Here is a 24,097-nt window from a genome sequence, read left to right as displayed (position 1 = left end):
CCGGGGAGTCGGGATAGTGCCAAGACTCCGGTCCAATTATGTGCGGTTGCGATGGCGTCAACGGTCCATGCGTATCAGCGAGCTTATGTACTCCGTAATAGCACTAACAATGATCCATTCACGTGCAGCCGTTTCAAGCGTCTGTCTGACAAACGGCGGCCGATTGATCCCAAAAACGTCCCGGGTTTGTTCTGTTTCTTGTTTTCTTTTTTACTACAATTAATTTTGACTTTATAATATTTCTTTGCTAGACTGCTTTGCTATGACTTTGTAGCATTACATCTCTCCCCTTGATTCAAACACGGGTTACGGTCAACACGTCTGGTTTCTTAGCATCCGAGCCCCCCGCCATGGCACCCGACAGAGGCTCCGATGATGCAAACCTCCGAAGCCGGTCCAGGTCGGCACGGCCAACATCGCCGCTCATGTCGGACCCTGTTGCTGCTGCCGACCACCACTCCACAGCCAATAATGACACCGAGGTCGACGGCCACAGCTTCACCGTTCGCGGCGTGGTCGTCGGCATCCTCATCGGCATCGTGCTCTGCTTCTCCAACATGTACTTTGGCCTGCAGACGGGCTGGATCTCGGTAATGACCATGCCGGCCTCGCTGCTGGGCTATGGGTTCTTCCGCACCCTGTCTCGCCACCTCAAGTATCCCTTCACGCCGGTGGAGAACGTCCTAGTGCAGACCGTGGCTGCTAGCGTCGGCATCGTGCCGCTCGGTGCTGGGTTTGTTGGTGTGATTCCGGCCATGAATTATTTGCTGACGGAGGATGAGATGGGGCCGGTGAGGTTGGGGGTCTGGGATAGTATTGTGTGGAGTTTGGGGTTGTGTTATTTTGGTTGTGTTTTTGCCATGTTGTTGTAAGTTGTTGATCTGTGATGCAGCGCATTGAGCATGTATTTGCCCAGCCACGCTCTAGATATTGCTGGAACAGACGCTCTGACACATCTTTAGGCGCCGCCAAGTCATCATCCGGGAGCGGCTGCGGTTTCCCAGCGGCTTCAGCACCGCCGTCCTGATCGGTGTCCTGCACGGACGGACGACCAAGGCCGAGACCAGTGGGGACGGTAACACCGCCGCCGAGGGCGGGTTCGCCAGCCTCGCAGGCCAACCCAAGCTGCCGCCCATCGGCAGTGAAGCCAACGAGGACACGACGGCAGGTGCCCAGCCGTCCTCGTCCAACGAGTGGAAGGCCAACGTCCGCCTCCTCCTCATCTGCTTCTGCATCTCGGGCGTCGCCACCGTGTCGACCTATTTTGTCCCCGTCCTCCGCAACCTGCCCGTCTTCGGCTCGGCAGCCGCGGCGTGGCTGTGGACGCTGAACCCGAGCCTGGCCTACGTCGGCCAGGGCATCATCATGGGCCCCGCCACCACGCTGCACATGCTGCTGGGTGCCGTGATCGGCTGGGGTGTGCTGTCGCCGCTGGCAAAGGCCAAGGGCTGGGCGCCCGGCAGGGTGGACGACTGGGAGACGGGGAGCAAGGGGTGGATCGTCTGGACTTCCCTGACTATTATGTTGGCTGATGCGATTGTCAGTCTGGGCTTTGTGGTCGCCATGGCGGTTTGGCCGTATCTCAAGGAGATGAGCTGGCGAAATCCCGTCGGAAGCGGCATGGCCTTGTTGCGCGGACAGGGCACGCGCGGTGGCTACATGACTGTGAACTCGTCAGAAAGGCATGACGGAGCACAAGGGGACGGCGACAACGAACACGACGGAAACCGCGGCTACAGCGCAGCCATGAACAACTCCGACACGGACAGAGATGCACCAGAGGACCAGGTGGTGCGGACGCGGACCGTGTGGATGGGCCTGCCGTTGTCGATGCTTCTCTGCGTCGCCAGCATCCGCTATGTGTTTGGCAGCGACCTGGTGCCGCTGTACGCCATATTCGCGGCTGTCATCGTCGCCATGCCCTTGTCCGTCATCGCCGTCCGCGCCATGGGAGTCACGGACCTGAACCCGGTATCGGGAATCAGCAAGCTGGCGCAGCTGTTCTTTGCGCTGGTCGTGCCGCGGTCCAACAAGGCGGGTATTTTGATCAACTTGGTGGCTGGGGCTGTGGTATGTGGTTTTGTCTTCCCGGTCTCTTTTTCTTTTGGCCCTTTTCTTTTTCTGAACTTTCTGCTAACTTGGTATCTTGGGTCTGTTGTTCTAGTCCGAGTCTGGCGCCCTCCAAGCCGGCGACTTGATGCAGGACCTCAAGACGGGCCACCTGTTAGGCGCGGCGCCCAAGGCCCAGTTCTACGGGCAGGTGATTGGTGCGACCGTTGGTGCTGTCGTCAGCGCTCTTGTCTACAAGCTTTACACAAGGTATGTACTCCGTCGCTTGGATGTTTTTTTTCTTTCTTTTTTTTTTTTTTTTTTTTTTTTTTTTTTTTTTTTTTCAATGTGCTTGACCTGGATCGATCTAACACGTTTCATACCACCCAAAAGCGTGTATACGACAATACCCAACGATCTCTTTCAAGCCCCCACGGCGCTGGTCTGGATCTTCACGGCGCGTCTCGTAGCCTCGGGCAAGGGCCTCCCGCCCATGGCGGCCGAGTGGGCGGGCGGTGCTGCCGTGCTGTTTGCCGTGTTCACCGCCGTCAAGATGGTGGGGCCGCGTGGTGCAAAGTGGCAGGCTTACATCCCTGGTGGTCTGGCTGTTGCTGTTGGTAGGTTAACTCTTTTTTTTTCCACTGTTTGTCCTGCAGTAAAGAAGGGGGTTGGGTGGTGTATGCTAACATGTGATTTCGCACTACCCAGGCATGTACAACGTCCCGTCTTTTACGCTGGCGAGGACGATTGGTGGCGTGCTGAGCTGGTGGTGGAGGAGCGTCATGGGGAGAGAGGATACGCCGCTGATTATAACCGCCTCGGTGAGTAACATTTCTTTTTATCCAGTGAATATTGATGCAGCTTATGTCTGGATAGTACCGAGAATATTGTGCTGACAAACTGCGCGTTTGTGCATTTTCCAGGGCTTCATCCTCGGCGAGGGCTTTCTCAGTATTGCCAACCTTTTGATGGAGAGTTTCGGAGTGCCGCATCTTTGATGTAGATGCAGGATGAAGCGATGTTTTGGAATTCGATTCAGTGGCCATGGAAACAGAGAGATACTACCTTTTTTTTTCGTTAATTAGAATGCTTGCTTGTTTGTCGCATTTGCACTCTTCTTGGGTACGATCTGGAGTTTTGTTGTTATGCATTTAGATAGAGCAAATCGAGCATCCAGCTTGTGGTGTTTCCCTCGCGGGGATGGTTTGCAAAACATTCTTGTACACATTGTGCAACAACACTTTTTGGCACTCTCTGCTCTATTAGACCACAGCAACCCCAAAAGTCCACCCGCAAGATCAACACGCACAGATACAGCTCAGCACTCCCACGACTGGTCCTGAACCTTGCCATCCTCCCCATTCCACGTGACCTTGAGCATCAGCCCGCGCGGGTTGTCCTTTGGTATCGTCAGCGCGAGGTTGCCCTCGACCGGCTGGCCCTTGACCAGCTTCACCGCCGGCGCCTCCTGCTTGATGGGCAGGATGCCCTGCTTCCAGTGCGTGGGCTTGCCAAACGGCCCCGTGGTGAAGGCGACGCGGTCCTCGCGCTTGCCGTCCTCGGACCAAGACGCCGCCGTCACGTCTGCGGGTTCGACGGCCTTGGGATCCCTGTCCGTGGCGAAGAAGATGTCGAACCAGATCAGGAAGCCGTCGAGGCGGTCCGCGTCACGCGTGGCGGCGGAGCGGTACGGCACGTCAAACACCAGGTCGGCCGTGGTGCAGGCGTGCAGGTCCAGCATGCGGAACATGGAGGGTTCGCCGGCGGCCGAAGACGACGGCACGACTTCGATGTGGCTGTCGAGGCAGATGCCCTCCTGCATGGCGCGCATGTCGAAGCCGTAGACGTCGCGCCAAAATGTGACGTGGTCGTCGACCCAGTCCTGATCGGCAAAGGGGGCCACCCACATGCTGGCGTGGCTGGGCACGACGAGGCCCGTGTCGGGCTTGAGGTAGCGGTCCCGCGCCCACAGCACGCTGGGCAGCATGGCCTCGTACAGCAGGCAGTAGCCCATCCACTCGCTGACGATGATGTCGACCTGCGGCACGGGGAGGACCACCTCTTCGACCTTGCCCTTGAGGCAGGTGATGGTGGAGCTGAGGCCGTTGTTGAAGATGTTCTCGCGCGCTTTGTCGATGATGTCCGAGTTGTCGACGGCTATGACAAGCTTTGCGCCTGCGCGCGCGCAGAACATGCTGAGGATTCCAGTGCCGCAGCCAATGTCCATCACGACCTTGTCCTTAAACAGGTGCTTGTTGTTGTAGATGAAGTCGCGGTACGCTTCGGTGCGGACCGTGTCTTTGAGCATAATCTCGTGGATCTCTGTGTTTGTTATGCATAGTCTATGTGTGAGTAGTCGTTTGGGGGAATCGGGTAGATATGAAAATACATAAACATACCGTTGTGCGCATATGACTCCCAGTAGTACTTGGAATCGTCTTTGGGCTTCTCAACAGCGCCATCCGCCGACTTGGCCGCAGCGGCACCACCAGATGACGACGAAGCGCCAGCGGCAGCACCAGGAGCAGGAGCATCGTCCTCACCCCAGCGCTGGTCGAGCGTCTGCTGCACGGCGAGCCTGTAGTCGGCAAACTGGCGCGCCAGCTTGTCCAGCTCGGCCTGCAGCTCCGAGTTCTTGGTCCTCAGGTCCTCAGCGTCTCCTGCCGGGGCTGCTGCCTTGCCGGCGGCCGCTGGGGACGGGTCGGGGAGGTCGTCGAGGCATATGATGAATGCATCGTCGTCCAGGACGGGCTTGAGGTACTTGTCGTCCTCGAGGTCCTCTTTTGTGATTTCCTTGGGCAGGTGTGCGCCCTCGTGGACTTTCTGGCGGACTTTTTGTTTTTATATGCCCACCACCAATGTAGGGAAGATTTGTGGTCAATTACGAGTGATTCTGGCTTTGTCTCTTTTCTTGCTACGACGTTTCAATGAAAACTGGCAGAATTTATAAAGATAAAAATAAAAACTCACCAAAGTTGATGAGCTTAATGCACCCATAAAAGTCCAGTCCCAAACGGTCGCGCGTCGCCAAAAAGTCAAAGCCCTTCTCCTTGCAGTAGTTCACCATGGACAAGGCATCGCTAAAAGTCTGGTCATCGAGCAGCGAGATGATGGTAGGCGCATCTTCGACTTCGTTCTCGGCGTCGATCCAGCCCGACTCGCTGCCCGAGTCCGAGCTGCTGGAGGAGACGGAATCTGGCATTTGATTGTCCTCGTTTTTTTTTTTCTCCTTCGAAAGCGTACTGGTGATTCTCTTTATTGGATTTTACTACTGAATTTTTGACAGCTGCTTGTTGACTTTTGGTTTGACTTTGAACTCATTTGTTTGGAGAAAAAAAGGAGGGGGTGGGGGGTTGCTGTAGAAAACTTGACGTATTTTTTTTATCCTCTTTCTTTTTTTTTTTTTTTTTTTTTTCTGTTGCTTTGCTCTTTCAGAGCCAGTAAGTGAGCGAGTGCTACACACCAACCCACAAAAAAATAGAGTATATGCCCCCTTTGGATGCAGGAGAATCGCTGCTTGATTTGAATTGCCACAAAAGCTGCATTACATTGCATGAGGTACTGTAAAGTGGTCCATAGCCCGTCAGTCAGTGACCAAACAGGGTGCCCCTCGTCCTATTGTCCAGTAATGGTAACAGCATCAACAAGACCATCACTATGTGGATAGCCTATACTATAGGTTAAAAAATAAAAATAAAAATAAAAAACCAACCCCCGAAAATGCTTTTGTCGCGTATGCTTTATATATTTGTTCAAGGGTCTGATATATGCACTACCTTGGTTACTCGTCCTCGTCATCGTCGTCGTCGTCTTCTGCATCAGATATGGCCTCGCCCAGTGCTTTTAACCGCTCCTGCAAAGAAACACAGCATTCGTTAGTAGCCCATTCATTACCTCGTAGGAGCATCAACCATGAAAAACGTACCTTGTACTTGGTGTTCTTCTCTTCCAAATCTCCAAACACCATCAGTAAATCGTCCAGCTCGCTCTGCGCCGATTTCCTCTCTTCCTCCGTCTTCTTAACTAGCGCCTCGCTCTGTCAATCGGTTAGTAAACTATCAGGCATGAAAAACACGGGACGAGACGACAAAAAAGCCAGGGCGGCACCGACCTTTGTTAATTCCTTCTCTTTGGTCGTGAGCAATCCCTCAACCTCGCCAACCCGCTTTTCCTTCTCTTTGATCTTCTTCTCCAGCTCTCCAACCTTGGTTTGAACCTCGTGGAGCTTGCCCTCGGCCTCCATGACCTCAGCCGCCTTGGCAGTGACCTTCTTCTCCAGCTCCTCCCTGAGCGACTGCAGCTCCGCCGTCTTGGCTTTGCCAGCCTTCATCAGGTCCACCTCGAGTCGGCTGATGGTCGCCTTGAGGTCCGCGAGTGCCGCCTCGCTACGACGCTGGGCCCGCTCCAGCTCCGCCGTCGATGACTTCTTGACCTGCTCCGCCTCGCGCTGCGCCCGTTCCGCATCAGCCTGCGCCGTCTTCTTCACCTTGTCCACCTCCGCCGCCGATGTGCTCTTGGCCTGATCCAGCTGTCGTCGCAGCTCGTCTTCACGCGCCTTGTGCTGCCGCGCCAGGTCATCCTCTTTGGCTTTTTGTTGCCTCTGCAGCTGCTCGATTTGCCTCCGTAGTTCATCCTCTTTGGCCTTTTGTTGCCGCTGCAGCTCGTTCTCACGCGCCTGGTGTTGGATCTTGAGCTTGGCCGTCTCCTCTTCGTGTACCTTCTGCAGGGATTCGTTGACCGTCTTGAGCCTTGCGAGCTCTCCCACCTGCGACTCTTTGGTCCTCCTGTGATCGGCCTGCTCCTGCCCGAGCTGGCCGTCCAGAGATGCGACCTTCAGCCGCGCCTCTTGGAGCTCAAGATCCCTCTCCTCCAGCTGCGACCGCAACCCGTCGACCAGCTCCCGCGAAATTCCCTTCTGGACACCGTTGGACACCACCGATATCTCCAGCCCTGGTTCACGGTCGATCGCCCTTAGGATACGGCTGTAGTTGTCCTTGAAAAACTCAATGAACGACGCGTCGAAAAACACGTCCGGGTGTTTTTGCCCCGATGATGGGTCAAATCGCTGTGGCAGGACCTCGTAGTCTCGTACAAACGGATGACTCCTGAGGTTGCTCAGTTTCTCAATGTACTTTTCCCGTCCCATGCGTTGCAACAGAATCGGCTGCAACGTCGCCCGGGGTATCGGGGAGTCCTTAGTAGAAAACTCATAGGCGACACCCAAAAGCATTGCGCAGAGGCCCTGTACTATCGCCGCATCGGCTGAAGCTTTGGTCACGGCGTTGATCAGCCCCTGGATATTGCTTCCCTCTCCCAAAAAGTCGTTGACGCCGTCAATGTCCTCAAACAGCCAGCAGAGAAGCAGCATCAGACTGCCGATCAGCACCCTTTCGTCGTCGCCCCTTGTCAGCCCCAGGATAAGATGTGCCGTGATCATTTGGATGCTCGTCACCACCTCCTCGCCGCTCTCCTCTTCACCCTCGGTGACACCCATTGCCAGCGCTTTAGACTCGGGGCTGTCGATAATCAGGTGCAACATGATGACGGCGGCAAACCAGTATCGATACGGGTCCGAGGGTGACTCGTCGGCCGGCGACCGCAGGAGCGTCGTCAGCACATTGGCAGTCTCGTCGGCCCCTGACCGATGGCCCTCGATGGCCCTCGTGAGGAAGTGTTGCCGCACCTCGGCGTGACCATAAAAATATGCCTTGATGCAGCCGCACGCTGCAAAGCGGAGGTTAAAGTCCTGTGCCGACTGCACACTCAGTGTCAGGTCCAAGAGGCCGTCTATCACGTAGATATTGGCAACGCCATTGGCCTTCTTTTCAGCCGGAGGTAATTGCTGCGGGCCGAGTGGGGCTGGGACCTGCAGCTGGGCAAAGTTCTCTTGGAGAGCCGCGTTGCCTCTGATGATATCAGCACATGTGACAAGGGCCTGGATGTGCAAAATTCGTATTTTCCATTAGAACCAGATCTAGCCGAACTCAGAGTCTGCTCATAAACAGCACAGCTGCGGCCACTCACCTCTGCCTTGATCTGAGCGTCTGCATGGTGCATGAAGCCCAGCTGGAGCGCGTGGAAGAGAAGCCCATGATGCCACAGCGCAGCTTGATTTTGGGGCGTGCCCACCGACCCGGCAACCAGGAACAGCCGGACAACAGCAAGGAGTGCATACACGTTCCTATTCCGCTGCTCCTCAGCCCAGGATGCGATCTCGTGCTCGCCGTCATTTCCATCCTCGTATGCCGTCCTGAGCAACTTGGTCAACTGCGGTATGCAGCCAGTCTCCCTGAATAATGTCTGGTTGGATGGGTTGAGCCGCAGCAGGTTGGCCAGTAGGATCAGGCAGTCCTCCACCACGCGGGTTCCTAATGCCAGCCCGCCGTCCGCCGCAACAACCTTGAGGATCCGCTCAAAGGCGCTTTCAAACGCCACCAGCTTCTGTATGTCCGGGTTTGTCGGTGTGAGGTAGGTTAGGAGGGTGATTGCTTCGTTTCGCACTGCCTCCCTTGTGTCGTCGAGAATGGCGACCAGGCGCGGGATACCGAGGGGAGCGGTAAAGACACATTCCTCTGTGCGCTCAGTGCGGGCGGAGAGGATGGCGGTCAGTAGCTGCAGCGAGTACAGCCTGGCGTAGAAGTCCGGGGTCTCGAGGAAGTCGAGCAACAGGGTGATGTTCTCCTGGCGCTGGGTGAACTCGTCAGCCAGCCAGAGGGCGATCTCGTCCGAGGCCTCGGGGCTGTCCTGGTTTGGGCTGAAGAGCATCAGCAGCGTTTCGAGCACGACCTTGACAGTGTCGACATCCTCGCCGTCCTTGGCGAGGCTGCCGATCAGGCTGCGCAGCGCGCCCGAGGCCACCGATGCCGGATATTGCTTGGCGAAGCTGCGCAGGCCCAGGATCGCGGCCCGCCGGTCCTCTAGCAGCGTCGATGAGCCCAGGCGCTCGCTCAGCACCGAGATGGTCTCGCCCACTGACTGCTTGGCCGGGGCGGCTGGCATAGAAAACATGGTGGGTGGCCGGGATGGATATTCTTTCTTTGGTTTATATTCGGTTCGGGTTTTGCTACGAGGATGGTCTTCGAGGGGAGAATTGGTACGGCGCCATCAGGGTTTTGTACAGGATGATTAAGAGCAGGACGTCTGGTCTGCAGGTTTTATGTACTTGTACTTATGGCTATGGAGCTGCCATACTTGCTGAAGAGCAAAAAGGAGTGGCAGAAATGGAATTGGAGGCTATGTGTATTTCACTTCCGAGGGCTAGGTACCTTAGGCAAGGTAGATAGTGAACAGATATGTGAGGTATTCCAGTCGAGACCGCTGATCTACTTCGATGTAACTTTCAATGGGCCAAATTTCAACGAGACTGACAAGGCAGTGGACACCTTTTGGATGTTGATTGATGCATGCGGTCCTACTTTTAGCAAGCTTGGAGCTGGAAATAAATTTTTAAGCTGTGAAAGCACCGTGCAGGCTAGACCAAATCCGGCACTAGACCCCACCACAGTCCGACCAAGACCCTTCAAAGATGCCTGCAGCTCTCCTTCACCGCCCGCCTAGTGCAGAACGAATGCAACAATGAATTTCAAGTTCTTTGCGCGCGCGCGCGCCGGCAGAAACCTGGCCCCATTCAATTAATTCCATCCATAGGTTCCATCCCCGATTTCCTTTTCCATCATTAGCTCTCCTCGCCTTGCACTTGACAACCCATCAAGGCGACGAGCATCATACCATAGTTACAAGCCGCCAATATGGGTATCCCAGCGGCTTTCCGGTGGTTATCCACCAAATACCCCAAGATTATCTCACCGGTGATCGAGGATAAGCCTGTTGAAATGGGTACGTCGTCTTGCTGACTGACTGAACACTTGCGCGCGCTGTCCAAGTCCCCTCCGCGATTCGGCCACCACGGCTTGTCGCATTCTATAACTAACCAACTCATTTCACAATACAGAAGATGGCACCTCTATTCCCGTCGACATCACAAAGCCAAATCCAAATGGCGAAGAGTTCGATAACCTCTACCTGGACATGAACGGTATCGTCCATCCCTGCGCCCATCCCGAAGACAGGCCAGCACCCCAGGATGAGGAGGAGATGATGTTGGAGATTTTCAAATATACCGACCGTGTCTTCAACATGGTCAGGCCTCGCAAGGTTCTGATGATTGCTGTTGGTAAGGACTCGAAACATTATCCCAAATGCGAACTATACATTAACCCCATACAACCGCTCCTAGATGGCGTCGCTCCTCGTGCCAAAATGAACCAGCAACGATCGCGTCGCTTCAGATCCGCCCAGGAAGCCAAGGAAAAGGCCGAAGACAAGCTGGAGCTCCTCAAGCTTCTCAAGCAACAAAAGGGCGGCGATGTCAGTGCCGAGACCCTCGAAAGCGTCACAAAGAAGGCCTTTGACACCAACTCCATCACTCCCGGAACCCCTTTCATGGACATCTTGGCTGGCAGTCTGAGGTATTGGTGCGCATACAAGCTCAACACGGATCCGGGCTGGGCCAACGTCAAGATCATCATCTCGGACGCAACAGTACCCGGAGAAGGAGAGCACAAGATTATGGACTTTGTGCGCTCGCAACGATCATCGCCCGACCACGACCCCAACACGCGACACGTCATTTACGGCCTGGACGCCGATTTAATTATGCTGGGACTGGCTACTCACGAGCCTCACTTCCGTGTCTTGCGTGAGGATGTTTTCTTCCAGCAAGGTAAACCGAGGCTGTGCAAGCTTTGCGGCCAGAAGGGCCACGATGCACAGCAATGCAAGGGAGAGGTTAAGAAGAAGGAAGGCGAGTTTGATGAGAAGCAGAACGCCGAGCCATTGAAACCTTTCATCTGGCTCCACGTGGCTATTCTGCGCGAGTACCTCAACGTTGAGCTCTACGTCCCGGACTTGCCGTTCCGCTTTGACCTGGAGAGGGCTGTGGACGATTGGATTTTTCTTTGCTGTTTCGTCGGCAATGATTTCTTACCCCATTTGCCCGCTCTCGAAATCCGGGAGAATGGTATCATTACCTTGACCTCGATCTGGAAACAGAACCTGCCGCGGATGGGCGGGTACGTCACCAAAGACGGCCACATTGACCTGGAGCGTGTTCAGTACATAATGGATGGCCTAGCCAAGCAAGAGGACTCCATCTTCCGGAAGCGTAAGGAACAGGAGGACCGCAGGGACGCCAACGCCAAGAGGCGCAAGATGCAGGACGACAGAGCCAAGTGGGGAAACAACAGCGCCAACGGACCGCACGTCTCGGAGCCTGCCAAAGCAATCACTCATGACATGGTGGTCAACCGTGCCGCTGCCCAGGTGGATGCTAACGTCGCCAACAAGAGCGCAGCGAGCATGCTTAAAAGCCAGTTAAAGGCAATGCAATCCCAGGCCCCCGAAGCCAGCGCTCCTGAGACTCCAGTCAAGGAAGGGGCCGCTTCTGAAGAAACCACCCCTGCTTCAGCTCTTGGCAAGCGCAAGGCTGCCCTCATGGAGGATGGCGACAGCCCTGCTCCCAATAGCCCTACTCCCGGAACGCCGGCCAGTGGAAACGGCGAAGCCGTAGACACTGTGAGGCTCTGGGAGGACGGATACACAGATCGTTACTACGAACAAAAGTTCCACGTCGACCCCAAGAACGTTGAATTCCGCCACAAGGTGGCGCACGCTTACGTCGAAGGTCTTTCCTGGGTTCTTCTCTACTACTTCCAGGGATGCCCGTCTTGGGAGTGGTTTTACCCGTACCATTATGCTCCATTTGCTCAAGATTTCGTTGGTCTGAAGGACCTTGAGATATCGTTTGAAAAGGGCAGAAAGTCCAAGCCTTACGAACAGTTGATGAGCGTCCTGCCGGCTGCATCGCGCGATAACCTACCCCCTATCTTCCATGATCTGATGACCAAGGAGGACAGTGAGATTATTGACTTCTACCCTGAAGATTTCGAGGTAGATCTGAACGGCAAGAAGTTTGCCTGGCAGGGTGTTGCGCTTCTGCCTTTTATTGAGATGGATCGACTGCTTGCTGCAGTCCAGGCCAAGTACCCAGAGCTGAGCGCTGATGAGGCGGCCAGGAACGGGCTTGGCAGAGACGTACTTATCATTTCTGATGCTCATGCGCCTCTGTACGACGATCTCATCACGAATTTCTATTCGAAGCGTCAGACAGGTTCGACCTATAAGCTTGACCAGAAAAATAGTGATTTGCTGGCTGGAGTTGTTGAAAAACTCCCAGACTATCTTCCTCATGGTGCTCTTGTGTATCCTTTGGAGAGGAAGTGCATGCCGGACGTCGAGTATGACCGGTCACTAACGTATGTTATCCCTCATGTAACTTATTACACCGCAAATTATGCAAAGCTAACAATCATGTGCTACGTACAGAGTTTATTACGACATGCCCCAGGCTGTTGCTCACAAGTCAATGCTTCTTCGTGGTCTGAAGATGCCTACACCTGCACTAACTCGTCACGACATTGATGACCTGAAGAACAAGATGCGCGGCGGTGGAGGCCGTGGTGGATATGGCGGCGGTCGCGGCGGTGGTGGTTACGGTGGAGGTGGCAGAGGCGGTTACAATGGGAACAATGGAAACAACAATAACGGTGGTCACCGGAATGGCGTCGAATCATACAACTCGCGCGACCAGCGTGGAGGTAGACCCCCTCAGAATCAGTCTTGGCAGCCCCCTCCCCCAGGATCAGCGGGCTTCGGTATGGGCGTGCCGCCCCCTCCTCCCCCCGCTCACCACTATGGAGGCCACGGTGGAGGCTACAACGATAGGTATGCTCAGCAGGGCTACCCCCCAAGCTACCCACAATACCCGCCCCCAGGCCAAGGGTATCCCCCAGCCTACCCTCCGTCATACGGACCACCACCGGGACAGTACGGTGGTGGTGGTGGTGGTCATTATCCGCCGCCTCCTCCTCCCGGTCACAACCAGTCATATCGTCCCGATGACCGTGGATATAGGGGTGGTTACAACGGCGGCAGGGATAGAGGACCTCCACGAGGTGGTGGTGGCGGTGGTGGCAGAGGAAGAGGAGGATATGGGAGGTGAGATTGTCGTTGACGATGGAATGCATTTGTGCGAGTACGGTTGGGCCGAAAAAATCAAAGGTCTCATGTAGACTTACTGTCCGGAGGCCTTTAGGGCGGTAATCGGGCACGGCTTATGGTAAAATTGCATGAACCTTTTAAAGATGGGAGACGACGCAGTACACGATCCAATTCGGTGACTTGAACAAGTTGAATCATGTAGGATTTGTTCGCAATTGAGTACTGACTGATCCATCTTGGGGTTGGCATCAATCAATAAGGAATGAATTAACAAAGATCAATTAAGCTCTTTGGCAAACTGCATGAGGTATTTCTGTTGGTCGTGAGAAATCCACATTGCCTGGAATGTCCGCCATGTAACAGATCATGTTGTCTTGTAAACATTTCCAGCCTTGTCTGATTTAAGTCCGAATTTCAATTCACCCGTCGTTTCATAGGTACGTACCCTAGGTCTGGTGACAGCTCGGTTCTCTCACTGACACGTCAAGATTTTTCTGACAGCCCGCAATTGGCTTTGTCTTTTTTGCCTTGACTGCATGCCCAGCCTGGGTTACATCAATCAGGTCCCTACCTCCATACCTATATGTAACTCCTTATGTGATTATATGTAGGTACATTTCTAATACTACCGTACCTCGTACCTTTTCCATACGTACCAACAAAGTAAACAAAGTCAAGTGAAGATCAAAGCAGATCAATTGGAGCGGTCCCGTTTACTACAGCAGGTACCCGTGGCAGAGAGGTCTCACCGTTTGCCACCCACCGATGCAGGTCTGCTGCTAGTTCTAGGTCTAGATAGTTGCACAAGAAACAAAACGACCCGAGGTAAGGTATTCAATTCAATGCAAGGTGACAGCAGGAAGGTAAGGGAGGTACGGAACTGTACCTGGGGTTGACTACTAGCTAAGGTATGCCCAACATAACCGTAGTGCCGATTGAGCTTTTGCACCTAACCTAACCCCTCCCCCACAGCGGCCAAAGCTTGCCTCCACTCGTACGTTAGGTTGTTAGGGGCAGGGGGGAGGGGTCTTCACAGATTGCGATTGGCGACTTACTTTTATCGATCCATCAAATGTTTGCGACGAAACGACCAGCCATTTAGCCTTTTGGACATCAACACGGCTGGCTGCTCTCCCACCACACACATAACTAGCTACCTTACCTCTTGCCTAACAGTACCTTACCGACCTACTACTCTACCGCCCCTAGTTGTCTGCCTCGTTAGTCTTGCTCTGCATACGATCGAAGCTTCAGCAAAACTAGACTAAAATCTCCGCTGCCGCTAGCTGGATAATTCTTCTCACTGACGGGGGCTAATCGAACCGTAACCCAACCCAAAGCCAGGGCATCCATTCATTACCGCAATTGGCACCTATCCACCCCTCCGTCCCCTTCCCGTACAAGACCGGCCCGCAACACATAAAATCATGATCACGGCGAGGTAGCCAGGCTGCCCATTTCCGAGTCCGAGTCAGCGTCCGGTCCGGCATAATCACTGCCCCGGCTTCCAGCTATGAACGGCGACACGGGACTCGTGGGCTGCCTGGTGGAGAGGCTCACGACTCGGGTATGCTATTGCTGCTTTGCTTGTCTTCTTCTGTTTCTGTCTTTACTTGTCTCGTCTCCTACCTAGTCTTGCTTGCTAACCTATCCCTTTCTCGGCACAGCTTCCGTATCGTACCGGCACCTGGAGCGAGGACATCGGCCAAGACGAAATAGTTGCTACAACCCGAGCCACACTGGTCAAGCTCAGCGCAACTTCCATCACCGGCGTTCTCGACGCCCTGCTGGGCCTCTTGGTCGAACTCGCCCGCCCGTACCCAAAAGTCACCTCGCACCCTCCCCACGTCCTTCTCTCCGAGATATACCTATTTGGCCTCGTCGCCGACTGTTGCGCCCACCATTGGGCCCGTCATGCCGCCCCCGGCGCCCCCCTGCTACCGCGCGACCTGACCAACCTGCCGCCCCCGCAGCCCATTCCTAGCACACTGGTGCCTAGGATATTTGACTTTGTCAGGCTCTTCTTTAGCCCGCTGCCTAGCGACTATGTCCTGCCGCCAAAAACACTCCTTGACGAGGCGCATGCGTCCCTGACGCTCTCGTCCCCGACCGATGGCAAGTCCAAACCTTTTGGCTCTTCCCGAGTCACCAATGATGAGATGAGCAACAGTGAGCTGCTTGAGGCACACGCCCCCGCTCTCGAGGTCCAGGTGCGCACCATCATCGAGTTCGTGACGGCGTCCAACTGGTCTGCATCCTTTGACTGCTACCGAGCCGTCGTTTATAGCATCCGATCGGCCCCCGCACCGGGAAACCAGGGCCAAGGAGGATCGTATCACATGCCTAACGATGACGAGCGCGCGGCTCTCGTTCTGCTGCGCATGGTTGCGTACTTTTGGGTCGACTCGCAGAAGCTTGGCCAGGTCGTGCAGGAGCTGTGCTCGAGTTTCTTGCACTTCCGCAAGAACTTCCAGAACACCGTCGCCATCGTGGCCCCGCTTCTCATTTCGCGTTGGATCGATAGGTTCCCTGGGGAGTTTGTGCAGCTGCACATAGCCCACAAGCGCCTGGACGGCGGAGCTGACACGCTCTTTGACATGTCTCACACGGTCGTTGACAGCGGCAAACGGAGGGCCCAACTGTACCCGCTGCAAATGTCGCTGCTTTTTCTGCTCCCTGACGTGTTTGAGGTTGCAAGCAACCTACGGGAGGCCAAAGGTGGGAGTTTGTCCAAGAAGGCTGGCTTTCTTGACACTCTGAGAAAGTCGCTTCGCAACCGCAACGAGCAGGCTGCATACTGTCTGGTCGCGCTGCTTCGGGTAGCTCGCCACTTTGACGCAGAAAGCGACTCGGCACTCGAGGCGGCGCTGCTCAGCTTCGCCATGGACGTGCAAGATGAGGTGCGCGATGCCGTCTTCCGCAAGTTCCCTGTTGGGTCCGACAGCTCTCTCTTCGATCAGGACATACTCACCGCGGCCCTGGTGAGCCTGATGCATCTCAACTTTGACATATGTGTTGAGTCGCTGGCCCACGGGTGTCTAGCACCGTCGGCACCGCAAAGCTTCAAAATCGCGGTTGTGCAGACCTGTACACACTTTGCCCGCTTGCAAGACGGCCACAGGTATCACAAGCTATTCACTGGCGCTTCTGGTTTCATGCAAAGTCAGCTTGCAGCTGCCTCGTCGCTGTTCACCGATATGTTGAGCCACGACCAGTCTATGCGGCGCAGAGGTTCAGAAGCAGGAGCCGCCTCTGTCAATATGATTGTTAATATCCTGGAGTTTCTCAACGTGTCGCCCATGGCCCTTTTCGCAGGTTCCTCAAGCAGCGATAAGGATGAGCGAGGAAAGTTCTTTGAAGACAATTTCGAGGCCCTCTTCATATGTATGGTCGTCGCGGACGAGTCGGTGCGGAGGCCGGCGGTCGGGGTAGCCCGGCGGCTCTTTGATGACGACATGATTGTCAGTTCGCTCGCTTCATCCAAGAGGATTGAGTCGAAAGATTACAAGAATAAGTTCTGGAGATTGACGTAAGCTTATTTTCCCCTTTGTACCTGCTCACTTTGGAACATTTCTTGTTCTTTTGCGGGGAATAAGGCGTAAACACTAGGCGGTTTTGGCTAACTCGAGGATCCCTAGGTCTCTTGTATTAACTTCCATGTGTGAGATTCACCCGGGGACGGACCTCAGTACCAATCTCAGGTCTATACACAGCTATCTAGAGTCGAGACTTCTGCTGCTAAGCGTGGTCAAGGACTTGGCTGAGCTCGCAGAAGAGATTCCAGAACGAACCGCGGCTTATACCAGACTCGAGACTGTCTTGTTAGTTGCGCTGTGCTCGCCCGACATTGAGACTTGCCAGCTGGTTACATCATGCTTTGGTCGATTTCTGGAGGAGTGTCGCGCGATAGACGCCGCGTCAGAGACGGGCAAGTCGTCACTGTCACTGCTGCGCAATGGCGAGGTCTTTCAGGAGATCTCGTCGCGCGCGTTTCGGTTCACAGGTCTGGTCGCGTTCCAGAAGCGGATGCGTGGCCTTCTGAGGCGGATGCAATACCCTAGTGCTGGTATATTAGACGCCTGGGAGCTCGGGTTCGACAAGTGGCTTCACCTGTCAAAAGAAGTGTCGACGTCATCTGCCGAGGGCGTATCGGAGAGAACTGTGGCTGAATGGCGAAACTATTCGGGCTTTTTGGCAGCCTTGGGTGGCATCTGCATTGCTGACCAGGCTGTCATTCTGGAGGAGCCGGTGGTTAGCGGGTTGAGGTGGATCGACAGGCTTCCATCTGATGATGAAGAGGAGCCGGTACTGGCGAGGTTTTTGCGGCTGAGTGTCCAGATCCTGGCCTGCCACAACGTCAGGATCAGGGAGACGATGCGTGAAGTGCTGTCGAGCGAGGTTTCTCCAGCATTGTACCAGCCTCTTTTCAAGGCGCTCGAGGTGGAGCTGGATGTTCTCTTTGCCGGTGCACTGGAGGGATCCGTCAAGGAGCAGGATAGCGAGATTGTGTTTGCTGAGCAGGCAGCGTCACTAATGAGGGCTCTGGTCGAACGTTTGGACACGCCCGCCGAGCTGGGGGCTGCCTCTTCGGTCCACCTTGGGTCACTGACGCTCAATTTTGCCAAGTTCCTCGACAGCGTTTCGGACAGTCCGAGCAGCTTGAGGGTCAAAATCAAGATATGCCAGCTGTGCGAAGCAATCACCCGCCGGAAGGAGCATTTGAACCTTCGCGACGATGTTCGCAACCGCAACCAGCTCCTCGAGTTTGTCTTTGGCTGGATCGCGCGACCGCGGACGCCTAATCTGGACGTGCTATCACTACACGGCGGAGGCAAGCAGGACGAGATGGCGCGTGTGCAAAAGGATCTTGACAAGGCGGCGCTCAGGGCGCTTGCGGAGCTGACCTTCCGCCTACCGCTGCAGCCGAGCGAGGGCCACACGGACGCCGGAACCAGCGAGCTCAAGTCGCAGATGTTCCATACTTACTTCAACCGGTTCCTGTCACTGTTGAACCCCGAGCCGGCAAACATCGGCGGCGGGGCGGACCTCGGGCGCGATGAGCATGCTACCAGTTCGGAGCTTGCAATCACAATTCTATCCAACCTACTAAGTGCAAACATAGACGTCGGCCTGAAGCATTCGCTCAGTATTGGTTACCACGAGAACGTGGATATTCGGACGGCGTTTGTCAAGGTTCTGTACAATATCTTGGTGCAGGGAACCGAGTTCAGCAATCTGTCAGACACGGCGGTGAGCGAGAAGTACGACAAGCTGCTCAATCTTCTTACTCGCGACACCACTCTGGCGGTGGCCATGAGCTCGTCATGTCCCAGCAGCGAGGTGGACGAGCTTACAATCGCGCTACTGAACATTTTTGAGCGCCGAGGGTTGAGCTTTGAGCTGATCGAGGCTCTGATCAAGCAGGAGGTCGAGGACACGGAGAACGAGTCGGAGCTGTTGCGGCGGACCAGCGTGGCCACCAAGATGCTGTCCGTTTACGCCAAGTGGAAGGGGGCGGCATACCTCAAGGCAACGCTGCAGAAGGTGGTGGAACGGCTGATGCTGACTTCCAAGGATCTTAATCTCGAGCTGGATCCTCAGCGTGTCGACCAGTCCAAGGAGGAGCTTAACAAGAACGCCCTGCAGCTGAGGATAGTGGCCAAGGTCTTCATCGAGGATATCTGCGCCTCCAAGGCCAACATTCCCGACTCATTCAGGAAGATTTGCAGTATTGTGAGTTGCTGTTCCTGAGTGAAAAAGAAGAGCGCAACCCTCTCGGTTTGCTCTGGCGCGATTGTGATAACTAACGACAGGGGTTTGTTCTTGAAAGATCTCCAACACTGTCACGGCTAGATTCCACGACTCCAAATACACGGCCGTTGGCGCCTTTGTCTTCCTTCGCTTCTTCTGCCCTGCCATCGTGGCACCCGAGGTTGAGGGCCTGGTCAACAAACAGCCAACGAGAGAGATGCGACGTGGACTGCTACTTATTGCAAAGATCATCCAGAACCTTGCGAACAACGTCCTCTTTGGAGCCAAGGAGCCGTACATGTTTCCGTTGAACGACTTTTTGACGCAGAACATATACAAAGTCACCACCTTCCTGCGCGAGATCTCTGTAAGTCCCACTTTTTGTATTTCGCTCTTGGCAAACAAAAAAGAAAACAGAAACAAAGCTTGACAAGGGCTGAAACTAACATTATGTTGCGATGGCTGTAAACAGGTGGCCCCTGAGCACATGGAACCAAGTCCTCCGAGCGAATCGTTCGATTTTGGATCGTGCGTCGCTCTCCACCGGTTCCTGTATGACCACTGGGATCATGTACGGCAGCGGCTCGTGTCTCGCGAGAGGAGGGACTTTGCTGTGCGCTCACCGGCCGTCGACTCTTCCATGAGCCGGGTTAGGTCCCCTGTGCTGGAGCCACTGCGGGCCCTGATCACAAATCTCGGTCCGCCACCGCTGGCTGTCACTTGGAATAGGCCTCAGATCTCGACCAACAGCCCGCCGGCGTACTCGCGATTCCAGGAGTTTATGCTGCGGAACGCATTCAAGGGTTCCGAGTCGTTTATCACAACGCGCGTCGTGTATGATGGTGGTGAGAGCAAGGTTAGTGCTGATGGACAGTGTGATGCTAATTCCTCAGACTGAGAGATAGGGAATAACTAATACTTTGGCGGGAAAACTAGGATGGACTCTCTATAATTTGCGTCATCTTGCGCAACATAGACGTGGAGGCAATTGACTACGACACCTTGGTCTACTGCTATCTCAAGATCGCGAGTAGGCTGTGGCACAGGTCGTTCGGTCTGTTCATCGATGCAACATGCTACAATGGCCAGAGCGAACCTCAGGATGAGCTGTTTTTGAAGCTGGAGAAGTTGACGCCTATTGAGCTGTCGCGGAACCTTTCGAGGATCTACATTTACAACATGAACAGCGCTTTCAGGTAAGCTTCTTACTTTTGGGTTGTGCAGGTATTTCAGACCAAGTTGCCATGCTGATGTTTTTTATATAAAGGAAATGCTTCCGTCGGGTGATGCGAATCTCAACCAAGAACGAAACTAGCGTCTTCAACCCTCGAAATGTCGAGTACTACCTGATGGGTGGCCTGCATGAGCTTCAGCTACACTTCCACCTCAGCCAACTGCATCTGCCCAAGGAAACCATCAGCGTGGTGACAGACTCGCGCTACAAATTCCAGTCCGTTACAAAGCTGTCCAAATCCAAGGGCAAGATCGAAGTCGCCATCCACGTCGGCAGCCAGTTCATCCAGATCACGACGGCAAAGAAGCAGGAGGTTTACCAGGGCTCCCACCGGCTGACAACTACTATCAACGACATCTTCAGGCTGGGTGACATTGACGAGGCACCGACGTCGATCCAGACCGAGGATGACTCGGCCTTTGGGTTGAGAGCCGACAGTGGCAAGATCGTCATGTACTTTACGAGTCCCAGCAAGGTGGACGTGATCCGATCCATACTGGTGGCCAAGGCCAAGTACGGGAAAGACACCAGGTCGCTCAAATCGTTTGAGCGTCTCATTCGACCGCAGGATGTACCCGGGACACTGCTGAACTTGGCTATGACCAATCTGGCGAGCTCCGACAGCGTTTTGCGCCTCGCGTCCTACAATCTCCTCGGGGCGCTCTGTAGGGCGTTCAAATTCCAGGCGGCCTCGAGGCTCATGTGTGCCAAGGAGATTGCGGTGCCGCTGGATCCGTCGCACTTTATAATAAACATCAGCAAACTCCTGGCACGGACAGAGCCGCAGTTGACGTCTGACTTTCTGAACGAGTTCTTTGTCGGTTGGGATAGCTTTTCCGAGGAACAGAAGCCGCTGAGCCTGGCATACATGGCGCCTTGGCTACCGAGTCTGCGCACTGCCATTCTGCCAGCCGAAGCCGACGGCGACAAGGGCCGCGAGAAGATTGCTTCCTTGTTCCGGAAGCTCATCGACGTGACACTTAACGACCCTAACCCGACTCTCAACTTTACTCTGGAGCAGGTCGTGTGGCCGTCCATCGCGTCGGATGAGGTACTGATGGAAATACTGCTCGAGGAGATAATCAAGATGGCTTTGAGCATCAATTTACACGACGGGCAGACACTGGTTCTGACCTCGATAGTCACCTCGATAGGGACCATGTCTCTTCGTGGCAAGATCATGGCGAGGCTGCGCAAGAGCATCAACCGATCGTCTCTGCGGCCTTCGAAGTACCTGGCGGAGAATGCCGTGTGGCCAGAGGTGTGCCTACTGTTGCAATTCTGCGTGTCGCTCTCCTTCGACAGCGGTGTGCAGGCGCAGCAATTCCTGCCCGAGGTCTTTCATGTGGTCACGATGCTTGCCAACACGGGCTCAGCCGATGTACGTCTCATGGTACACCGGCTCTTGGTCAATACGATCCACGCCGCCTGCACCTCGTTCCAGCTTGACGAGGCTAAGCTCAACAGGCTGCGTGCCTCCCTCGAGGCCTTTTCGGAACCCAAGAACGATTTCTTCTCGCACCCGGCGCATCACCCATCAACGTTTCCTCGTGATGGTGCCTCGTTCGTATCGACAACGCAGGAAGCCGGTCCGGCAATGGCGGCAACTGAGAGCTTGGCGACGCAGCTCTTCGAGGTTTGTTCAATCGCAGCGCCCTCTACGGATGTCTGCAACGCTTGGCGCTCCCGCTGGATGAGTCTCGTAGCAAGCGTGGCCTTTCAGAATAATCCACTCATCCAACCGCGTGCTTTCACCGTCATGGGATGCTTGGCCCGTGAGGAAGTCGATGACGACCTGCTGTACCAGGTTCTTGTGGCCCTGCGCAACAGTGTCGGACGTTTTGGTGGTGACCAGGACGGCAATGGTAGTGGCAACAGCGAGATGATGGTGGCGATTGTGACGTCGCTGTCAAAGATGATGGCTAAGCTGCCGTCGGCGTCACGATACGGCCTGCAGCTATTCTGGTTGGCCATATCACTACTCCGATTGGTGCCGCCAAACCTCTTCAACTGCACCGCCGCATTTCTGGAGGCGGTGCTTGGCAATATCAACACGTCGGCCGAGGTCAGAGGCGAGCGTATGGCGCCGTTCCTGCTCCAAGGGCGTGTCCAGCTCGAGGAGGCGGCGCTGCCGCTTGATGATGCCTATGGTGTGCACTTTACCAGCGAAAGTTTCCACTTTGCTGCTTGCGCCTGTCTAGTCAGGGGCTTGACGGACACGGTTACAAAAGCAACGGCTTTGAGGGTCCTGTCGACATTTCTGGAGATGACAAGCTGGAGACCGCCCACAGGGAAAGGCGAACAGCAGCACCCAAGCGCAAGTGATGTTTTGTGTTCGCCGTACATGGCGCTGATACTGGCGCGCGCAGGCAGCCGGGAGGAGGTCAAGGACAGCTTCTGGGTGGCTGGAGTGAACCCGTCGGCGTTGGAGCGGTCGCAGCAGCATCAGGCCGGCACCACCGGCGGCGCCAACAGCAACTTCTTCCGCAACGTGAGGGACGTGGCTGGCATGAAGGACCGGGACCTACTGCTCAACACTGCCATCGAGCTCGTTGATTTCCAGTACCTTGAGGACGCGATGCAGAACCGGACTCTGCGTTGGCTCAACGAGCTCGCGGCGGCGCGCCCTGGCGTAGTGGTGCACCTATACGGGCCCATCCACTCGATCCTCGACAGCGTGTTGCTACACTGCCAGAACAGCTCGACGCTCGAGTCGGCACACCTGCTGCTGCAGACCCTGAGCGGGAACCCGAGGCTCGTCAGTGCACAGCAGCAGTTGGAGGGTGGGGCCGGGGCGGCTGCGGGCATTCTGGACGACATACTCGAGGAGATGGGCTTTGAGGGTCTGTGGAGAAGCTGCTCGTTCAACCTGGCGGTTGACGGGAGGGAGTGCTTTTCATTGACGGAGAAGTTGATCGAGGTTAGTATTTTTGTTCCTTTTGCTGTTTTTTCATTGATTTCCTCGGCCTTCCGAGATGGGCTTTGCTTCACGTTTGCTAACTAACTTTGCCTTTCTGAAAAAACAGCTTACTTTCCACCCTTGATTGCCCAACAACAGGGCCATATCTACAAATACCAATGCCTCATCTAAACACACACTCACGCACAAACATAAAAACCGGTACGGCAACGAAATCAAGCGCATCTTGGCGCGTGGGAATGATTAGCGATATTAGTCGCAGAAAAGTATCAGAGTTGGGGGAAGATTCTCTGGGTATGAAATTATTTGGTGGGAGGTTAGATGTCATTCCTCTTGACTTGGGTCGTTATTTGCATTTTCATTTTCATTTTCATTTGTTAAATCATTTTTATATAGCGAGCTGGCGATATACCATTGGGCGGGGGGTGCCGGATGCTACTACATTTGGCTGGTTTTTGTTTACTTTTTATTTCTTTGACTTTAATGTCTCTTTCTTTTCCTACTGGCATTCCTTGACTACTTGATGTTCTACATGATGATGCGCAATGGTGGATGGAACTCTTTTTTTCATTTTTACTATCTGTCTGTCTCTCACACGTTGGCATGGACGATAAGCATTAGACATGAAAAAAAGGGGAACAAGGCAACAAATCAGGAGTATTTTAACTGTACCTGAAGCAAGAAACACAAAAGAAAGAATAAAAAAAGCATAACAACAGTTGATACCTTTCACGAACCAGTTTCCAAATACAGATGCCCGATGATCGCACTGCCGAGGGAACAACACACAGGTTTTTGGGCATTTTTTTCCTTCTTTCTTCTCCACACTTGGGAAACAATAAAAGAAATCTCTTAAGCACCCTCCCAACAGGACAAGGACAGTACGACGAGAAAACAAGAATTTGGGAAGAAGAAAGAGCCCGAAACAAAAGAAACTAAACAGACACCACCAACAAGGGTGTGATCTTCATATGGGTAGGTATGGAGTAAGTGGTTCCTTTTTACTTGACTTGGGATTGGGCAGCTTCTTTTTTAAATCCCGAAAAGAAGGCTGCATGAAGAGAGGAGGACCCTTGGTGCATCCA

At 54.5% G+C, this 24,097-nt stretch overlaps 5 protein-coding genes across 5 annotated transcripts; 3 read left to right on the top strand and 2 right to left on the bottom strand.

The window, feature by feature from the left end:
• Positions 1–116: 116 nt before the first annotated feature.
• MGG_11429 (oligonucleotide transporter) lies at positions 117–3,440 on the top strand. The gene is made up of 6 exons (XM_003717758.1): positions 117–868; positions 963–2,070; positions 2,165–2,319; positions 2,443–2,666; positions 2,758–2,870; positions 2,973–3,440. Exons 1-6 carry the CDS (start codon positions 351–353, stop codon positions 3,045–3,047), a joined length of 2,193 nt encoding a protein of 730 aa, XP_003717806.1. The 5' UTR covers positions 117–350; the 3' UTR covers positions 3,048–3,440.
• Positions 2,479–5,410, bottom strand: MGG_17318 (uncharacterized protein). The gene is made up of 4 exons (XM_003717757.1): positions 5,020–5,410; positions 4,449–4,880; positions 2,737–4,371; positions 2,479–2,654 (listed from the first exon to the last, which is right to left on the bottom strand). The coding sequence occupies exons 1-3, from the start codon at positions 5,249–5,251 to the stop codon at positions 3,368–3,370; spliced, it is 1,668 nt and encodes a 555-aa protein (XP_003717805.1). The 5' UTR covers positions 5,252–5,410; the 3' UTR covers positions 2,479–2,654; positions 2,737–3,367.
• On the bottom strand, positions 5,337–9,438 carry MGG_17317 (uncharacterized protein). Its single transcript, XM_003717756.1, has 4 exons — positions 8,074–9,438; positions 6,161–7,984; positions 5,975–6,085; positions 5,337–5,902 (listed from the first exon to the last, which is right to left on the bottom strand). Exons 1-4 carry the CDS (start codon positions 9,055–9,057, stop codon positions 5,831–5,833), a joined length of 2,991 nt encoding a protein of 996 aa, XP_003717804.1. The 5' UTR covers positions 9,058–9,438; the 3' UTR covers positions 5,337–5,830.
• Positions 9,439–9,695: 257 nt separating this feature from the next.
• On the top strand, positions 9,696–13,369 carry MGG_11426 (5'-3' exoribonuclease 2). Its single transcript, XM_003717755.1, has 4 exons — positions 9,696–9,885; positions 10,001–10,222; positions 10,286–12,362; positions 12,433–13,369. The coding sequence occupies exons 1-4, from the start codon at positions 9,798–9,800 to the stop codon at positions 13,106–13,108; spliced, it is 3,063 nt and encodes a 1,020-aa protein (XP_003717803.1). The 5' UTR covers positions 9,696–9,797; the 3' UTR covers positions 13,109–13,369.
• A 756-nt stretch (positions 13,370–14,125) lies between these two features.
• On the top strand, positions 14,126–23,747 carry MGG_11425 (uncharacterized protein). Its single transcript, XM_003717754.1, has 8 exons — positions 14,126–14,674; positions 14,775–16,636; positions 16,746–18,840; positions 18,938–19,225; positions 19,331–19,714; positions 19,795–20,054; positions 20,126–23,012; positions 23,119–23,747. The coding sequence occupies exons 1-8, from the start codon at positions 14,621–14,623 to the stop codon at positions 23,134–23,136; spliced, it is 7,848 nt and encodes a 2,615-aa protein (XP_003717802.1). The 5' UTR covers positions 14,126–14,620; the 3' UTR covers positions 23,137–23,747.
• Positions 23,748–24,097: the final 350 nt, after the last annotated feature.

This window comes from Pyricularia oryzae, chromosome 5 (assembly GCF_000002495.2).
Source record: "Pyricularia oryzae 70-15 chromosome 5, whole genome shotgun sequence".
Taxonomy (NCBI): Eukaryota; Fungi; Ascomycota; class Sordariomycetes; order Magnaporthales; family Pyriculariaceae; genus Pyricularia; species Pyricularia oryzae.
Note: the sequence above shows the minus strand (reverse complement) of the source record. Positions and strands in the feature narration are given on the sequence as shown.